General features: G+C 45.9%; 1 protein-coding gene across 12 annotated transcripts in view; it reads left to right on the top strand.

Moving 5' to 3' along the window:
- Positions 1-19,321, top strand: part of SLC23A2 (solute carrier family 23 member 2) — a 134,825-nt gene that overhangs the window by 94,997 nt on the left and 20,507 nt on the right. For all 12 annotated transcript variants that reach the window (XM_025876047.2, XM_073878347.1, XM_073878346.1 and 9 more), the window contains 5 exons: positions 6,694-6,782; positions 7,815-7,885; positions 8,820-9,001; positions 18,022-18,142; positions 18,644-18,800. In XM_025876047.2, coding sequence (XP_025731832.1) covers positions 6,694-6,782; positions 7,815-7,885; positions 8,820-9,001; positions 18,022-18,142; positions 18,644-18,800 — 620 coding nt within the window. The remainder of the gene's footprint in view (positions 1-6,693; positions 6,783-7,814; positions 7,886-8,819; positions 9,002-18,021; positions 18,143-18,643; positions 18,801-19,321) is intronic.

Below are 19,321 nucleotides of genomic sequence, written 5' to 3'. Positions count from 1 at the left end.
CTGTATGTAAGAATAAGTCAGTTTATAATAATAACAGAATATAAACTAAAACTACCCTGAGACACCACTTCTTACCTTTGTCAGATTCACAAAAAATAAAAATTTTGATGAGCCACTCTGATGGCAAGACTATGGGAGGGCATTCTTATACATTGCTGTCAGGAGTGAAAACAGTTCAACTCTTACAAAGAAGAATTTTACAATATCTAGAGTACGTATGCATTTACCATTTGATCCAGCAATCCCACTTGTAGAAATTTACTCTGAAGATACTCTCCCACAAGTGCAAAACAAGGCCCAAAAGTTACTTATTGCTATATCATTTGTAATGGCAAAATATTTAACAACTCAAATGCCTGTCTGTAGGAGACTGGCTGCTATTGGTACATTGCACAGTATAGTCCCATGCAGCCCTGAGAAAGAATGGGGAAGATCTCTGTAATCTGGTATAGAGTAAGTTCCAGGATATGTAGAAAAAAACAAGTTGCAAAGAAGTGTGAGTGCATGCATGAAGGAATAAGGATAAGTTAGGAATGAAGGAAAATGGTTAACTATAGGGAGTAGCTGGGGATGGGGTGGAGAGGATGGGATGGGAGTGAGACTTTCCTGGTATATCTCTCTCTATAGTTTGATTTTTTTTTTTTTTTAAGATTTTACTTATTTATTTGTCAGAGAGCACAAGCAGCAGGCAGAGGGAGAAGTAGGTTCCCCACCGAGCAGGGAGCCTGATGTGGGACTTGATCTGGGATCATGACCTGAGCTGAAGGCAGACACTTAACCAACTGAGCCACCCAGGCGCCCCTGTATGGTTTGATTTTTAAACTGTACATATGTTCAACATACTCAAAACATAAATCTAAATGGATGAAGAAAAGCAAATCCTAAAACTGAATTACAGAAACACTTAAGCCTAACTATATGTCAAATTGCTAACCACAGAGAAAAGAATTCATTCACAGACTTCAGAACATAGTACTTTATATGCCCTGGATGGGAGGTATTTTAAGGACAAAATAGAAATTTTAATAGTCTTTTTTTTTTTTAAAGAGTTTATTTATTTATTTGACAGAGAGCGCACAAGCAGGTGGAGCGGCAGGCAGAGGGAGAGGGAGAAGCAGCCTCCCCACTAAACAGGGAGCCTGACTCGGGGCTCGATCCCAGGACCCTGAGATCATGACCTGAGCTGAAGGCAGACGCTTAACCAAATGAGCCACCCAGGTGCCCGAAAATATTAATAGTCTTAATAATCTTAGTAGTCTTGTTAGTAGTGATTTTGGTGTAATTCTGCACTGTATGATGTTATAGGATAAAGCAAATGAATAGTATGTTGATGATGAAAAATCAGGGCACTCAGTATAGGAAAAGGAGAGGTACAAGTATGGAAAGAAAGGTAATCCAGGGGTACTGGGCTGAGCTATAGGTGTCACTGTGATCCCACAATTCAAAAATGAATCCTACCTCTGTTCACTAACTAAATGCCGCCCCAGTAACCGTGAGCCCACCTGGTGTTCCATCTTGGTTTCTAAATCCCATTCTCCATTAAAATGAACTGGGCTTTCTGGAGTAGTGGTTGACTCCAGGGCTAGGACTGAGAAAAGTGCATGTTGACCGTGGAGCATTTTGTGCCAGAAAGCAAAGACCTGCTCAAAGAATAAAGGGGGGGAGGGGGAGAATCATGTCATAAAGAAGGGGAACCTGCTTGAACAGGCTGCTTTGGGCAAGTTTTAGACAGTTTATTAAGAACAATAGTTATAGAAGTGAATTACAAAACTAAATAAAAAAGGAATTCATGCATCTCCAGTGATGTTCAAAAAAGAAAAGAGGGAGACAAAGTTGAACAAAAAGGCAAGCTCTTCTTTACAAAAGGCCACTAATTAAATGCGGGTAGAATGATCAAATGGAAAAATGTAGTTTTTAAACCTATGTAAGAATGTTAATAAGCTAGTGGTAATATAATATTCACATAGTCTAAGAATCACCCTATAGGTAATTTATTAATTACAAAAGGAAAAAGGTCCTTTTTATATGGAGATTTCCAGCAGTTACTGCCCTAACTGAGCTTTCCCACCTCGTGGGACAACCGGGCAGACCTCCTTCCTGATGGGATGCTCTAAGAAGTGCACGACACCTGAGCAGTGTCGTGGTTAGAGCACTTCATCCACTCCCCCTGCGCCCTGGGCACCTGCCATCTTTCCGCTGAGGCTGCCCTAGGTTAGCTCCTTCAGCTAGGCAACTCTTAATTGAGTTGCCTTTGACAAACTGTGTTTTGCTTTTCTTTAGGGGAATTAGGGATATACATTCCTGATGGCAGATTCAATTTTAAAACTATAGCTCCTTGAGGTGAAATCTGTTCTCTGTTTCTTAGAGATTATTTTAAAATTGGGCTGCCATTTAGACTCAAGGATATATTTATTTGATAGCGAAAAGTTTTGCATGAACTGAATTGTTTTCTTGGTAGATCGAGGAAGCCAGGCACACACGGCACTTTCTGTGTTGGCGAACTGTTTGTTTTACTCATTTTCATTAAATGAGTCAGTTCTGGGGAGATAACATTTCCTACCTTCAGGTGCTGCTTGTAGGGGCCCACCCCCCCTTTTAAACTTTTTAAAGACATTTTTCCTCATGATACCAGGGAGGATTGCTAGCCCCCGGGACCTGGGGGAGTTGTCTGGTTTTGTCTGGAAAATTCATGCACATTTGACTCTGTGTCCTCTCTACCCAGTGCTTTTAATCTTTACCCCCCACCCCCCCAAAAAAGTCCTTTCCCTGATTTGCAGTTAAAATCAACGTGGCAGAAAGACTTCTTATTTCTAGTCTAATAAAATTCTTGAAGAATAGCATTTGTAAACAGTGCCTTTAAGTCATTCATTAATTGCTAAGTGGAAGTTGGTGCTGGGGACACAGTGATGATGGGTGAACGGCCCTGTTCCGGCCCCGTGGGGAGAAGGGCGGGTCCACAGGCCGGGATTTGGGCACAGATGGCTCAGATGCTACCAAGGGAGCCCGTAGAGGCCGAGGTGCGTGCGCAGACCTGCCCTGGGCTGGCCGGTCACTGGAGCCGACGCGGCAGCTTGAACAGCAGAGACGCACCGACCATGGAGTCAGGCCACAGCCTGTCGGAGTGCCTTTAGAGGATGTTTTGGGGTTAAGGTCACCTTCCCCAGTTCCCCCAAAGTGGTCCTTTCTGAGCAGGATTGCCCTTGCCTCCTGGCCCAGGGTGGGGCGGTTTGCCCTTGGGCTGCCCTGACCTTGACTACATTGGCCCCCACCCACAATCAGGTCCCTGCTGTTCTCGGAGGATTCCTGGGGCTGCGGTGTGGCTCGGATTTGTGCCTGTTCTGCTCTCTGCCTGGGCTCTTCTTCGTAGCCCCTCCCATGTGCGGTGAAGTGCTTCTGGCCCTTTAGTTTAGGTTGGGGACTGCTCCTACAGACGTCCCCAGCTTCGTGTTTGGCCCTGACTAGCTGTGTCCTTCACATGGCAGAAACTCCACGGCAGCCTAGGGGTCGTTTTTTCCGTTGTCGTAAAACAGTAAATCCCTTCACTGGCACAGGGGTAGTCTGTCTTTGTGGTGCCTGGTGCCTCAGCTTCACCCAGAAATGATTGTTCGAAATGCAGATTGGAGGCCTCATCCGAGACTCTGATGAACCAGGCCTGGGTGAGATGCAGCACCCCCGGGATCCTAAAGCAGCTTCCTGGCAACTTGTAGGGTGACTTGCAGAAATCATGGCCAGAAAGTCCTGAGTTGTAGGGGAACACACTTTGAATCCGAAGAAGGAGATCCTGGAATGTTTTCTGGAGGAGGTGGTATTTTCTCTGTGCCTTGAATGAGGAATAAAAATTGAACATTGGAAGTGAGTTGCTGACTGAGAAGAGCAAAGGCTCAGAGGCAAGAAGCTGGAGTGCAGGTCTGTGAAGCGGCTGGTGGTGAGGAGCCTGGGGCCCAGGGCTCTGGTCTTCTGGGTTTGGAGGAGGAAATGGGGTTCCTCCAGCAGAGTTTTAAAGAAAATCTGGGCTTAGGTTAGATTTTTCTCCATCCTAAGGCTAGAGCCCGACATGGGAATGTGTCACCATAAAGGTGCCTGTCTGCTCAGATTTCTTCCTCCTAACGTCTAGTGACATAATGAACCTTAAAAACTTATTTGCAAAAAAACCACCACCTCTTCCCATGTTTCAGATAATACTTTCCCTATACCCTGGGGTGGCAAACTTTTTCTGTAAAGGGACAAGCAGTAAGCATTTGGGCTCTGTGGTCTCTTGTGACTACTAGACCTCCACCATTGTAGCCCCAAAGCCGCTGCAGACAGCGGGCAAATAAATGGGAGTGGCTATGTCCCGGTAAAACCTTTCTCACAAAGACAAGTTGTTTGCCAGATTGGGTTCATGGGCCAGTTTGCCAGCCCATGGTGTAAAGAAAGGCAGTTTGATTCGTTTCTTCCCAGCCGTCAGGACAAAGTAAAAGAGCAGGCAGTCCTGCCTGCGTGGGGAGCCCAGGGACCCGAGGTGGTGATGGGTGTGTGACCGAAGTGCAGAGATGAGCCCTGTGCAGACAGACAATCAGCTGTCTGCTGGGGAAGGGCTTCAAAAAGCCCCTTCAGCAGCTGAGAATATCTAGTGCTTTATCCTCCTCCATCTTTTTCTCGGAAAATTGGCTTTGTATTTAGGGAAGTTCTTGTTTGATGAAATAATATGCTCTCGTCACAGTTTTCCCTAAGAATCTTTCTGTCAAGCCGCTGATGTGTCACTGCCAGTGTGGAGACCACCCTTAACTGCTGGGGCGCTTCTGCTGCTGACTCTCCAGCGGCCGCCGCCCTCCCACTGGTGCTGTGTGGGGCAGGTAGTGTGTGTGGGCTGAACCGTGAACGTGTGAGCATCCTGGGAGCCTGGGGCAGCACATGTGGGGATTTTCTATTACCCCTCACTTTCCAAAAGAATGCAGGGTCCCGGTTGCTTGAAATGAGGGAGCTTCTTTGCAGCTGTGTTCTCAGGACCTTTGGTCATGTTTAAGCCATAAAATGTTTGCCCTGACAGGTGCCCAGGTGATGGTCAGGTCCAGACGAGGCCGGGAATAGTTCATGTCCCCGGGAGTGGAACCCAGAGCCAGTCTTCACTTTCCTATCCAGTGAGTCATCCAGTGCAGTGTCGATTGCACTATTCCTAGGACAGGTCTCTAAATGCAATCCACATTACGTGGCCCGGGGATGTGTTGCTGGAAATCTGAAACGATAGTAAAGTTGATGTTATTTGGGCCATTTGAGATGACATCCATTGATCAGGTGTTGACCTCTCTTTGCCCTTTTAGGGCATTTCTGAAAAGTTACCAAATCAAACCGTGTTTTCCTTTAGTATACATTCCCGCTTCAGGTGGCCTTCACTCCCACTTTTGACGGTACTGTGCTCTGGGCCCCTCCAACAGCTGGATGGTTGGTGGAGGGCGTGCCCATGTGAGTGACAGCCAGCAACGCGTCTGGTCTGTACCGTGCAGCCCGCCTGCCTCTACACCCTAGAACCAGCATCCTGCCTACTCTTTTCAATTGATTTCATTGCATGATTTAAAACAGGAGAACAAGAGATCTTGAGGCCCATGTCTGGCGCAGAGAGGTGTGTGCCAGCTCTGGGCTTGTAACGTGGCTACGTACCCTTGAGCCAGAGCCACCTTCTCTCAGCCCATTTCCTGTTCCAGTCAGGGCAGGACGTGCTGTCAGAGTGTGGAGCGGCGCGCGTGCCGGGTGCCCGTCCACTGGCCAGGATGCTGATACAAGGCTGCTGGGGAGTATTTCAGAAGGATCTGGACATCTGGGAGTTCCCAGCCCCGCCAGCAGAAGGAGTCATTTTTATATTCCACCCTGAAAATGTTAAAAATAGCAATCAAGTTCTTATGTTAGCCTGTAAAGCTACCTTCATACAACGGTAGCTGAAACGCTGTACACTGAAAAATCTTGTGAATTTGAGTAGCTCAGGTGTTCAGAAAGTCAACATGGAGTATCTAAAATGTAATTGAATGGTGGCATTTGAGGACTGTAGGCAGGAGATTAAACAGAGTCCACATGCTTTCTGGGTTCTTTAAAAATAAGGTTTAGAACGCTCTCTGAGTATTTTTTATGATTAAGCAGGCTATTATATATGCTGTTGATTTGTAACTTACAGTTTTCCTTTCCTCAGTAACTCTAGATCACTAACATGATTATGACGCTTATCCTCTAGGATTTAGGGCAGTTTTTGATTTACAAAATGGAATGCCAGGGGGAGATAGATTTTTTTTCCTGTGATAACCAATAAGGATGTGAAAGGGAGGAGGAGGAGGGTGGTAAATTGGAAGACACACTGGTGTTTAAGAAGGAGCTCACAAGCTCAGCAGGAAAGCGAGACTCCTGAAGGCCCGACATCCCCCACCCCCGAGGGGAAAGGTGGTGATGGCAGGGCCTGGTGTTGGGGTGTGGGCGCTGACCACAGGGCTCCCCCGAGGCCCACGCAGGGCTGTGTGTGGGGAGCAGCAGGAGGGGAGGATGGAGAAGCCGGCGGCCCTGGCCGCATGCGGAGGAGATCTGTGTGGACTGGGGCTCTTTCTCCCGAGCGTGCCTGCATTTACTCATTGTGCTGTGTGTCTATGGAAAAGACTTGTTAAGCTGTCAAATCGTGAACTACCTCGGTAGTTCCTGATGCCGTGATCATGGTTTTGGTCTCGTTTCTTTTAGGTTACCCCTGTTTCAGGCCAGTGCTTTTGCATTTCTGGCCCCTGCTCGAGCCATCCTGTCTTTAGATAAATGGAAATGTAACACCACAGGTAACTGCAGTTATTTCCACGTACGTCATTGGGGTCCCTCAGCGCAGGTGATAGAAGGGAGGCCTGGACGTGCTGCCCACGGCAGCCTTAAATCCTTTCCGGAATCGGGCACAGAACACACAAACCAACAAACTGCTTAAAACACTCCAGTCTGTGGATCGTGTTTCTGTCTCTCTCTCTCTCTCCCCACTCGTTCCTCCCTAACCCCAGAGCAAGTAAGGACCAGAAAGGACCTCATTTCTCTATGCTAATGAAGTTGATAAATACAGGAATGGACTAGAACAACATTTGTGCTATTTTTCTGCCTCTTTCTTTCAGTGGATTTTATGAACCACCAGTAATCACTCTCTTTGCTGCATCAGCTTCCCTTCTCTGAACCATCTCTGCTTTTGAAGGATCTGGCTGCTTTGGTTTTCTGCAAATGACTTTTACCACCGCCCCCCCCCCCGCCCATTTAGTGATCACAGAGATCCTTAAATAACCCGATAAGGTCAGGAAAAAATCAGATAGGGGGTTTGAGAAAATCAGATAGACCTGTTGTACTCTCAAAATACTGTTACACTTTCCGGTTCTAGGAGCAAAGTTTTCCAACCTTCATTTCCTTCCTTGCTCCTAGGAGTTAATTTGTGACCACTGATTTGATTTAGGAACTGGAAAAGGCCCTCTGTTTTCTCTAGGTTTTAAAAACCTCAGTCAGCAACCTTGCTCTCAGGCATTTCAGTTAGCTTAGCTGCTTGCAAAGGTTGGTCTTTGTGTGAGTCTGGCACTAGCAATGTGCATCCCCAGTTCAGTCAGCTTTTGACACACTGGGAGCTCTCAGTCGATGAATAAATTTGGTTACATTAGCGCTGGGGACTCCACCTTTCAGTATGGTAAGCCATACTGTTGTAACTTGAATTTTAGGGATGGGTATTTTGTACAAATATACTTAAAATAGGGAAGAAATTTCTCCTTACAAAGAGTAAAATGAATATATCCTGTGAAACATCAGTGTCACTCCAAAAAAATGTTGTCTCTGTTTTTGTTTTCAAGATGTTTCAGTGTCCAATGGAACCACAGAGCTGCTACACACAGAGCACATCTGGTACCCCCGGATACGTGAGGTAAAAGATGAACACTGTCTGCTTGGGGCTTCTTTGTGTTTCTTCCCCGCTTCACTGTTGGCTGTGCCCAAGAAATTGTATTTACTTGCGCTAAGCCCTCCTTTTCCTTTTCAACTTCTGACATGTTTATTTCTGTTGTGAAACTAAACTTAGATTGACATCACCATAAATCGTGCAGAAATGCTTTGTGCAACCAGGCAGTGTTGTTTCTTGCCCTTCATCCCCCCCCCCACCGTGCACAGACCAGACTTACATCCTCCAGTGTAACTGGCCCGTTACCAGCTCCCTCGTAAGGAGCGACAGAGGCTGGCCTACGGGCAGCAGAACTCTTCATTCCTGCCTGCGTTTGCCCATGTGTGTGGGAAGAGTTAAAGCTTCTTGTCTGCTCTGGTGCACTTGAACAGAACAGGGCACGGGAGTCCTTAGCCGTGAAGAATGGCTGACCGTTTATCCAGATCTCCCCAAACCTGGAAGATCTTTCACCATTAGTTCAGAATGGGCGCAGATACAGCCATTCTCCACAAAAGAAGCGTTCCTTTGGAATTTGTGTCAATAGCACTTCCTTCTAAATGTCCCTTAGGGACTCACTCTAGAATCTGTGCTGGAGTGTTCCTCTGAGGCTGGCTTTGAATGTCCCATGTCTTGAGCGGGAGTCATAAATCTCTCACTTATCTGTGGGGAGGCAGGTTGGCCGTACATGTGTCAGTGCCCGTTTCTGTAACGCTCCTATGTCAACCATGTCGTTCGTAGGTTGGCTAGACCCCACTCACCCCACTGGTTTCTTTTGAGGCCTCGGGGAATTTTCCAGCTGTGTCATGCCTGTTAGGTAGTAACTCACTGCTTGGCAGAACTGTCCGGTGTGGTTGCGGGTGACATTTGGAGTCTACGATCTACAAGCATCTCACTCTCCTGTCTGTGCCCTCTCTCGCTCCAGATCCAGGGTGCCATCATCATGTCCTCACTGATAGAAGTGGTCATCGGCCTCCTCGGCCTGCCTGGGGCTCTGCTGAAATACATCGGGCCCCTGACCATTACGCCCACGGTGGCCCTCATCGGGCTGTCTGGCTTCCAGGCGGCAGGAGAGAGAGCGGGGAAGCACTGGGGCATCGCCATGCTGTGAGTTCTCTAGACCACTTAGCACGGACTGTCAGCACCTCCCCTTCCCACACCTAGTGGCAGCCTCGTGGGGTATTTTGAGCATTTACACAGACCTTAGGAGATAGGTTTTTTGTTTTGTTTTAAGTAAGAATAATCTGACAGTTTAAACTTGATTTGTTTCTTACCAGAAAGTTATTGAAGGGTTTAAGACCCAGAGGTTGGGAAGTGACATGCAGTCAAGGTATTCCAAAGACCTGTTTGGCAGTGATGTGTAGAGGGAGGGTTGTAAGGTTTCACGCTTTAGGAAGGGGGTGTAAGATGGTGATGCCATTAGTTTTTAACTTCTGAGGTCATGCCAAGTCTCTTGCACATGAATGGAGATACCAAGAAGCCAGTCCTTTAGATGAGACTCAAAAAAACCTTCCAGGTTGGCAGGAGACAGGGATGCTGCAGGAGTGTGTGTTTGCATTGAAGGAGACATGACTCCCCAGGCTCCTGCCAACACCTGTCGGGAGGTCGTGGCCCCTGCTAGAGTCCTGACAGTTACAGCTGGTCCTTCAGCATGGAAGTGCAAGTCCGTTAAAGATGTCATTTACCCCTCAGTGTGTTGTCAGTAAAGACATCCAGGACTTCGATAATATTATAAGATTGATTAGTAGAGCCATAGAACTCTGTATACCACAAACAGAACCCGCATTCTTTTTGTGTGCCTGGAGAGCACATGAAAGAGTTGATATTGTCCTAGGGAAATGGTGCAAAACCTGGAATTTTGCCAACCAGTGAAATTTCTAAAATAAATAATAGAAGGCAATTTCCAGTTGTTTTTGTCTTATGAAGTCTTCTGTAATTATTAAACAGCATGTGGCACTTCTTGAGCCTCTGCATTAGTAGTGCTTTACCAAACACTCGTATACATCGTAAGTTAAGGTAGGTACCAGTGTTATCCCTATTTAACAGCAAAAGAAGCAGAGGCACAAGATGCAAAGTTCATTGCCTAGGCTTGCACAGCTAGTAAGTGGCTGGGATGGTTTTCAGAACCCAAATAGTCTGACCAGAATTTACTCTGTAATACTTAATCCAGCCTGTCTGTGTTGGAACAAGTAAAGTGCATCCTTGCGAAATTATAATCCACCTATCCTTACAAATTAAGGTATGTGAAAATGTCCAGGATTGTTCTTAATTTTCTCATTTCACTGAAGGTTGGTCAGTATTGCCCACACCAGCATGAGTGTGTAGAAGGGCATGGAAGAATGTTTGTTCAGTGAAATGCAGGAAGTTCCAAGAAGGAAAAGATGTAATTACCATCATACAGTAAAGTTAAAAACCAACAATGAAAGGGTGAGCAAAACCCCCAGACCACTTAAAAGCTGGAAAGCACTGTTATAAATCACTCCTAGTCAGAGGGGAAATTGAAACTTCACAGTTGCTGATAATTTAGAAGATGATGGTGAGAACCGACCAATCCCATAGAGTAGTCAGAATTGTTCTCAAAAAAAATGCACCATCTTGGGGCACCTGGGTGGCTCATTCGGTTAAGTCTGCTCATCCATCTCTCTCTGCTCTCCCTTCACCACTCTCTCTCTCTCTCAAATAAATTTAAAAATCTTTTTAAAAAATCCGCATAATCTTAAAGGCAAAGTACATGAAGAGCTTATCTCTAGAAACTAGAAAAACAGGATAAAAATGAGCCTAATGGAGGCAGGGGACCAGAAATCAATACAGATAAAAAAAATACAGAAGAAATAGAAGTGAAAAATCCCAACATTGGTTCTTTGGAAAATAACATGTGGACACGCTTCTGGCAAGGCTAACTGAGCAGAGAAGGGAGTGAATGCACAAATGGAGGATAAAGCCTTAGGTCCAGGGAGGAAGAGTTCTAGCTGTGCTCCCTGTCCCCGCCTTTAAAAACAACAGCAGCAAATCAATAAAATGGGTGGTTTCCAGAAAAGCATAAAAACCAAAACAGACTTCTCCTCACCCTGATCGCTAAATGTCGGGTTCCTCAGAACCTGGTTCTGGATCGCTTCCCTGCCACATGCTTTTCCCCTGGGGGACCCTGTCTAGGATGACCCCAGCAAGCCTCTGGTATGCTGGTGACTTCCAAAGAAGCCTGCAGCCCAGACCTCTGGACACCAGACTTAAACTCCAAGCCCTGGCCTGCACGCTCCAGGTGTTGTGACACAGGACACCTCAAACTTCAGGGGGAGAAAGTGTCAAGCTTTTGACTCCCTCCCTCCCCAAACCAGTCCCCCCCCCCCCCCCCCCCCCCCCCTTGCTCTCAGCCAGGGCCATGACACACATCCAGCTGATGAAGCCAAAAGCCCTGCAGTTGTCCTTGATTCTTTGCTTTCTCTCTCTCCCCACGTGCAAACCATCTTTCTGCATCACCTCCAGGGCCAGTCCCACCACTCGGCAGTCCTCACCCTTGTTCATTGCTTCCAAACTGGTCTTCAGCTTCTCTCCTGCTCCCCTCCTGCCCTGTGAAGTGCTTGGCCACTCTCTGCTCCTTACTCCTCCTTTTGAAACTCTTAATTGCACACAAGCTAGGATTTCGGAAGCTTGTAGGTCTTTTTGTTGTCTGTGTCTGAAACCTCCCTCACTGTCCCTCGTTCTATTTACATCTCGTGCCTGGGCACTTGGGGCCTTTTCACTCTGGAATCTCAGCTGTTTGGGGGGTGGGGTGGTAAATGATCTTGAATTATTTCATGGATGCCTTCCTCCCCTCTGTTCCTGCTTGTCCCTTTCTGGAACTTTTAGAATGTTGGACCTCCCAGACCCTTCCTCTGCTTTCCATTTCTTCATTTTATTCCTCTATTCATGAGAAAATTTCTCGGTTGTATCTGTGCATCCACTGTCAAGCTTTTCCTTTCTGCTTTCATGTTTTTTAGTTTCCAGCCAGCTTCTTTTGTACGTGGGATGCCAGCTCTGCAAGGCTTTCGCTCAGGCTGGTCCCCACGGCACCTCCAGCGCCTGGCCCACCACCTGTCACAGAGCAGGTGTTGAGTAAGCACCTCATAATAAGAAAGGAGGAATGGGGCTTGTGAGTACACCCCTGAGCACGGAAGAGGCAAGAATGCTGTCAAAGGATTTTATCCCTAAAAAGTGTTCTGGGCTCCAGTGGTTAGTGAGGATATTCTATTTCAAGGAAGGGCAAATGCCTACACTGGGTAAGTGGTTCTGGCACTTTGAGAAACCAGGGCAACTTCCCAGCCAGTTTTATCTAAATGGCAGATTCTGACAGAGCTAATACCAAAGGGACAGCCTGGTTCAACATTTCCTTTCCTCCCTAGAGTTGGTGTCAAGCCTCAAGCTTAGTTCAGATATGTTTAGGTAGTAGCGTGCTAAAGCTCAGCATCTTTCTGTACTTTAAGTCTCCTTGTGATCTTTTAAAATGGTAGTGTGCAGAAGACCCTTTTCAGAAAAAGGCCTTAGTGTCCAGCTCTGCACACACAATTTATGTTTTTAGTGCCATATCTAGTAACATATCTTGGAAGAATGTTCTTTGGAACATGGCTTGGGAAAATGCTATAGGTAATAATAAAAAAGCCAACACATTATGTGTGTCATTTTAGAAGCTCAAGGATGATTAAATATTAGAAAAATTTTATTTTTAAGATTTTATTTATTTGTCAGAGAGCGAGAGCACAAGCAGGGGGAGCGAGCAGGAAGCCTGATGCGGAGCTCCATCCCAGGACCCCGGGATCATGACCTGAGCCAAAGGCAGACGCTTAACGACTGAGCCACCCAGGTGTCCCTAGAAAATTAATAAAATTCATTATAGGCCCATGGTGGATTTAATAATAAAAAACCATGGTGACAACTAAATCACATTCAGTCTCTATCTCTGCTGCCAACTGTTAGCAGTATGGGGATAGAAGGATCTTTCATGAATAAGATTTTTAAGTGCCTCATTCTTTAATGGTGAAAGACTTAAATATCAGTCCTGCCTGCTGAAATCAGAAACCAAGATAAGCATGTTTATTATTACCGGTATCATTTAAGGTTGTTCTGGATGTGTTAATCAGTGAATAAGAAAATAAAGTAATAAGGGTCATTCCCAGAGAACTCAGAGAGAAGGGAATGGTACAAGTCGCTCTTACAAGAATTAAACTACGTTTCCGAACTTAATGCATTTTTTTTTTTAAGATTTTATTTATTTATTTGACAGAGACACAGTGAGAGAGGGAACACAAGCAGGGGGAGTGAGAGCAGGGAGCCCGATGCGGGGCTCGATTCCAGGACCCTGGGATCATGACCTGAGCCGAAGGCAGACGCTTAACGACTGAGCCACCCAGGCGCCCCTTAATAATGCATTATTAATAACAACAATAACAATAACAGTACTATATTGTTAATACAATACTGTAGTCCTGGAAGGATAGACATTAGTAGAGCAGAACAGGAGGGATAGAAACAGAACCAAGAAGAAATTAATATTTAGTGTATGACGGCAGTCATATTGGCAATCAGTGGGGAATAGAAAAATTAGAAAAATTAGATAATTATTTGGAAAAAAATTTAGATTCCTGGTTTATATCAGATTACATTTCAGTTGAATTAAAGACTTAAGTATAGAAAGTAAAACAGTGAATTGTGCCAGAAGAAAATGTACATAAATATTTGATCATGGGACAGGGAAGTTTTTTTTTTAAGATTATTTATTTTTGCAAGAGAGAGAGCGGAGGGAGAAGCAGACTCCCCGCTGAGCAGGGAACCTGATGCGGGGCTCCATCCCAGGACCCTGGGATCATGACCTGAGCCGAAGGCAGACATTTAACCCACTGAGCCACCCAGGGGCCCAGGAGAAGATCCTTCTTAAAGCAGATATTGAAAAGAGAAAGACTGATAGATTTTACTACCGATGCATTTAAAACTCCTATCAAAACCCACTGAAAACTAAATTATAAATGAATCTGGGATAAATTTACAACAAATTCCATTAAAAAGGCTAATGTCCTTAATTTATAGTTTCACCGATCCTGGTAAAGCTACGTACGTCACTGTGTTCATATTTATGTATACAGGGCAAATACTAACTTTTCACTAGTTAATTTAATCAAGACATTTTTAACTAGTGAAAAGTTAGTATTTGCCCTGTATACATAAATATGAACACAGTGACGTACGTAGCTTTACCAGGATCGTCTGCTTTTCACCCTAACAGTTTGTTGGGGCTCTCCTCTCTAAGACTGTGTGTTTAGATCTACTGCATTCTTTGTAAAATTGCACAGTGCTAAATAGTATGAAATAGCATAGAATTTATGAAACCATTCCCCAGTTGATACTCATGCTTGTTTAAAATATTTGCTGTTGTGAACAATGCTGAAATACATACTCTTTAGTGTAAGGGATGAATGTTAAAATAAATGACAGTAGTTTTTTAAATTGATGAAATTGGTAGGGATTTAAAAGTATAAGACTATGGGGCGCCTGCATAGCTCAGTCGGTTAAGCCTCTGACTCTTGATTTCAGCTCAGGTCATGATCTCAGGGTCCTGGGATCCAGCCCTGTTGGGCTCCCTGCTCAGTGGGGACCCTCTCCCTCTGCCCCTCCCCCTGCTCGCTCTCGCTCTCTGTGTCTCTCTCTCTCAAATCTTTAAAAAAAAAAAAAAAGTACAAGACTTTGTACTGCGGTGAGTAGCAAGTGGATGTTTTTGATCTCTGGGTGGGATTGTAAATTCATCCAACTTTTATGTATTTGGCAGTTTGTATCAGAAGCTTTTTAATAAGAAAAAAAACTTTATAATAAGGCATTTACTCTTTGGCAGATCCATTCTAGTCCTAGGAACCTGCCGTAAGGAGATGTGTAGACAGGTGCCAGGGAGGGGTGATCTGTCACAGTTGTTTATGCCCCCAGTGTCACACCATATGGAAACTGTGTAACAAGATGTACTATGTACATAAGGTGGGATGCTAAGTAGCCAGCCACTAAGGTGCTGTTGCTGATTTCCATCTGTAGAGGTTGTGGCATTAATAGGGGCTACAAGCTAGCTGGGAAATACATTGTGAAGTCTGATTCCATTTTGGGTCAGATGATGAGCTGTTTGTACTCCAAGGGCAAGGGTAACATCAGGCAGTCCCGTGTCCCTCTCTAACCCCGGTGCCCCGGACCCGGTGACACCCTGTAAGTATCCAGGGAATGGAAGCTGTTCAGAATCTGTAGGCCAGAATGTTACATGGGTTGTTACCCAGCTGGGATGATGAGTGATCTTCAGGATTTTGTCTTTTTGCTTATCTGCCTTTTATAATTTTCCTGTATTTTAGTGTGCATTGCATTGCTTGCATAATATTTGTAAGGTAGAAGGTCAGCAAGCCAGTGGTTGGACAGAACCCTGGCCTGAGAACCTGGGGCTGGCTCATCCTTTCCCATTCTCTGGTCGGCCTAGATGTGTGAGCTCGGGCACAGTCCCCCCTTCCCCGCCCCCCCTTGCCCACCCCCCCCCAACCCCGGCCCTGAGCCTCTACTCCTGCCACCTCTCTGTGATGGGACTGCCTGCCCTACCTGCTGCACAGGCTATTTGAGGATAAACATAAATCAGAAGGGGATGGGTTTTAGAGTGGCAGAAAAATGGAGTGTTCATCTGCCTAGTCCACTCGCTTCATTTTTGCTGCCAGATTTGGCCTGAGATCTGGGTGTCCTTCCTCCCCTTGTAAACATGCTTTAAAACGTGAACACCATAGTGCAGGCGATAATAGGTGGGTGTTGCCTGAAATAATGATAATAATAGACTTGGGGCCTTTGGGGATCTCATAGTGTTCACTTTGAAATAAATCAGCATTTTTTTGGAACATGAAAATTTTATGTTGATCTAAATTTAAAGTAAACCAGGGGTACCTGGGTGGCTCAGTCATTAAGTGTCTGCCTTCAGCTCAGGTCATGATCCCAGGGTACTGGGATCGAGCCTCTCATTGGGCTCCCTGCTCGGTGGGAAGCCTGCTTCTCCCTCTCCCACTCCCCCCTGCTTGTGTTCTCTCTTTCGCCCTGTCTCTATCAAATAAATAAAATCTTTAAAAAAAAATAAATTTAAAGTAAACCAGTTTTGGCACCTGTCATTACCATAACTTTTTTTTTTAAAGATTTATTTATTTGAGAGAGAGAAAGAGAGAGATCATGAGGGTCAGAGGGAGAAGCAGACTCCCTGCTGAACAGGGAGCCCAATGCGGGACTCGATCCCGGGACTCCAGGATCATGACCTCAGTCAAAGGCAGTCTGAGCCACCCAAGCGCCCCCGTAACATTTTTTTCAAAGATTTTATTTATTTGTCAGAGAGAGAGCGCAAGCAGGGGGAGTGGCAGACAGAGGCAGAGGGAGAAGCAGACTCCCCGCTGAGCAAGGAGCCTGATGCAGGACTTGATCCCAGGACCCTGGGATCATCACCTGAGCTGAAGGCAGATGCTTAACAGACTGAGCCACCCAGGTGTCCCACCATAACATTTTTTTATTAAACTTCACCACCCCGGGGGAATTGGAATAGCTTGGGCACCATGTATATTTCCAGCCTCCAACAGGTACTGGCTTGATGACTTTGTGTTTGGGCTGAGACCCCCATCACCAGTGAGCAAAGCATTTGGTGGATAGGTGGGGAGAGGATGGAGTGGCATGGGCCGGTTCCCCAGCTGGCTATAGGCTACATGCCTCATTAGGAACGTGACAGTGAAACTGCACTTGACCGGCTGTCAGTGGAGCTGATAATTCCATCTCCGCAATTGGAGCTGTGCCCAGGAACAATTAAGCTGAGCTTTGACTGAGAACCCACTCTTGTGCCAGCTCTCCCTCGGGTTGTGAGTGAGAGTGCATCCCTGTGGGTGATGAAACACGTCATTGCAGACCTTCATTGTGTCAGCGATGGGAAGCCATCCCACGCTGGCCACGCTTGGTAGCAGGCGTATGAGGATGTGTTGGGTCCTGCTGCAGAGGAGTCACCCGATGTCGCTGCCTCCTGTGATCCTTAGTGCAGCTGGGTCAGGAGTGTGGGGCTCAAGGTAGAGAGCCTTCTGAGCCAGCCCCAGCATCCCTGCTCTTAGGATAGTGTGGCAAAGTAGTTCAGAGCCCAGGCTGTAGAGTTAGACCCCCTGGCCTGCCCACCTGCCCTGCAAACCCTGGCTGCATGATCTTGGACTGCTGTCTTCGTCTGTCTGGGACGTGGGTGGTCATAGAAGCCACTGCTGCAGAAGGCTGGGATGATGGGCAGGACGGCCTTCACATAGTGTCTGACACAGACAAACCTCCCAGGAATGTTGTTAATACTGAATTCTGTATGTAGCCTCCTTAAATGTTGAAGCTTTTTGCTTTTTGAAGCAGTTTATGCTCTTGATACATAAATCACAAAATACGGAAAAGTAGAAAAGTCTCAAAACATATTGCCAACTGTAGGCAATCCCTGTGAGCATTTTGGACCCTGTCCTCCTTGCCTGTTTGCACACATGTGTGCATGGACATGCCCGTGTGGCAAGTGCTTGTTCTGTAGTTAATTCCTAGTTGTGATTATAGTGTGCATTGTCTTGTATGTGGTATCTTTTTCCCTTACGTGGTGTGAGCATCTCTCCTGAGTATGTGCATTCTTCAGGTTTTCTTATTCTGTTAAGGAAAATTTAGCCAAAGCTTTATATGGCAGTTTCATTTAGTATCAAGATATGCCTAGAACTAATATCTTTCCCAAAATGGCATTTCCAAAAGATAAGATAACAGTTTTTTTTTTTTTAAGATTTTATTTATTTATTTATTTGACAGAGAGACACAGCAAAAGAGGGAACACAAGCAGGGGGGGTGGGGGAGGGAGAAGCAGGCCTTCCCTCTAAGCAGGGAGCCCGATGTGGGGCTCAATCCCAGGACCCTGGGATCATGACCTGAGCCGAAGGCAGACGCTTAACGACTGAGCCACCCAGGCACCTCCCCAAATAACAGTTAATAGGACTAGGAGCTTTCTAGAGAAATGAATCGAATATATGTGGTCAGTTTTGCTGTTGAAGCTTTGAGTATTATTTTAAAACACAGACAACCTTTAACCTAGTTTATTTTCTCTCTCTCTCTCTCATCAGGACAATTTTCCTAGTATTATTGTTTTCGCAGTATGCCAGAAATGTTAAATTTCCTCTCCCAATTTACAAATCCAAGAAAGGATGGACTGCATACAAGTTACAGCTTTTCAAAATGTTCCCTGTGAGTAGTCACTTCTGTTTTTTCCGACAATACTGCCTTTGTTTATGTGAAAGGAAGTTTTAAGCATGTCTTCCTGGGGGAACTAGGTTGGGGTTGTAACATCAGGGTACTAATGAGCACGAAATTGTCGTGGGCTTAAGGTTTACCAGCGGCAGAAGGTTGTGGTTTTGAAATCCTCTCAGGAGTGTGAAGAAGGGCACTGTTCTTGAGACAGAGGGAGATCTGTGTTCCCATGGCTTCTGCAAGTACCTTGTCCGTTATTCTTATTTTCTAGCCAGGCTGGGAGTTAAAATAGCTTTACCTGCATAAAACTGCTCTCTCTAGATGTGATTCCATCCAGGAGTAGGCTCTCAGCAGGTCTGTAATGTGTTTTTTTCTGCAAAGTACCAACGATGGTGGAGGTTCTGGGGTATGATATTCAGGCCATAGGAAGATGTGTGTTTTGCCAGCATCCACCACCTTGGTTGGCCTCATGGAGCTTTTCCCTTTCACCACTTTTAGATCATCCTGGCCATCCTTGTGTCCTGGCTGCTGTGCTTCATCTTCACAGTGACTGACGTCTTCCCTCCCGACAGCACAAAGTACGGCTTCTATGCTCGGACGGACGCCAGGCAGGGCGTGCTTCTGGTAGCCCCGTGGTTTAAGGTCCCGTACCCGTGTAAGTACCCTGATGGCCAGAGGGAGAAGGGTCAGGAGCTCACAAGAGCCCTCCTTAGAGGAGCTGGAAGGCGGCAGAAGGTTCTGCAGCTTGAAAAGCCTTCTTTGTCCTAGAATGTCCCTTGAAAGTTTTACCATTCAGAGGATTTGACAGCGGACAGGGGGAGACCCTGACCCCAGAGGACTGACACTAATGCTCAGAGATTTGCCAGCTCCCTTCCCAGATGAACTAGTTCTTTTGGTTCCACTGGGATGAAATCCTGGACAAAGGGTCTCTTGCCAGGGTTGAAGAAGGCAAGTATAGTGCTGCATGGTACCTAAGCTGCCCACACAGAGCAGGCTTCAGCAGGAGAGGCCTGAAGATTAGCAAGCCGACTGCTCAAGCATGATGGGATTTGTGTAATCTTTTAATGGGTAGCCATAATCTTTGTTTTTTATTTGGTCACAGCTGTCAGAAGTAAAGGGATACTCACCAATAGGTGGAAGATGGCTCTTAAGTTATAATAGTGTTGGATAACTCTT

Source organism: Callorhinus ursinus, unplaced genomic scaffold, assembly GCF_003265705.2.
Source record: "Callorhinus ursinus isolate GAN/ISIS: 27379988/994484 unplaced genomic scaffold, GSC_fseal_2.0 scaffold29, whole genome shotgun sequence".
NCBI classification, from domain to species: Eukaryota; Metazoa; Chordata; class Mammalia; order Carnivora; family Otariidae; genus Callorhinus; species Callorhinus ursinus.
The sequence above is the reverse complement of the archived record's forward strand: the minus strand, read 5'-3'. Positions and strand labels throughout refer to the sequence as shown.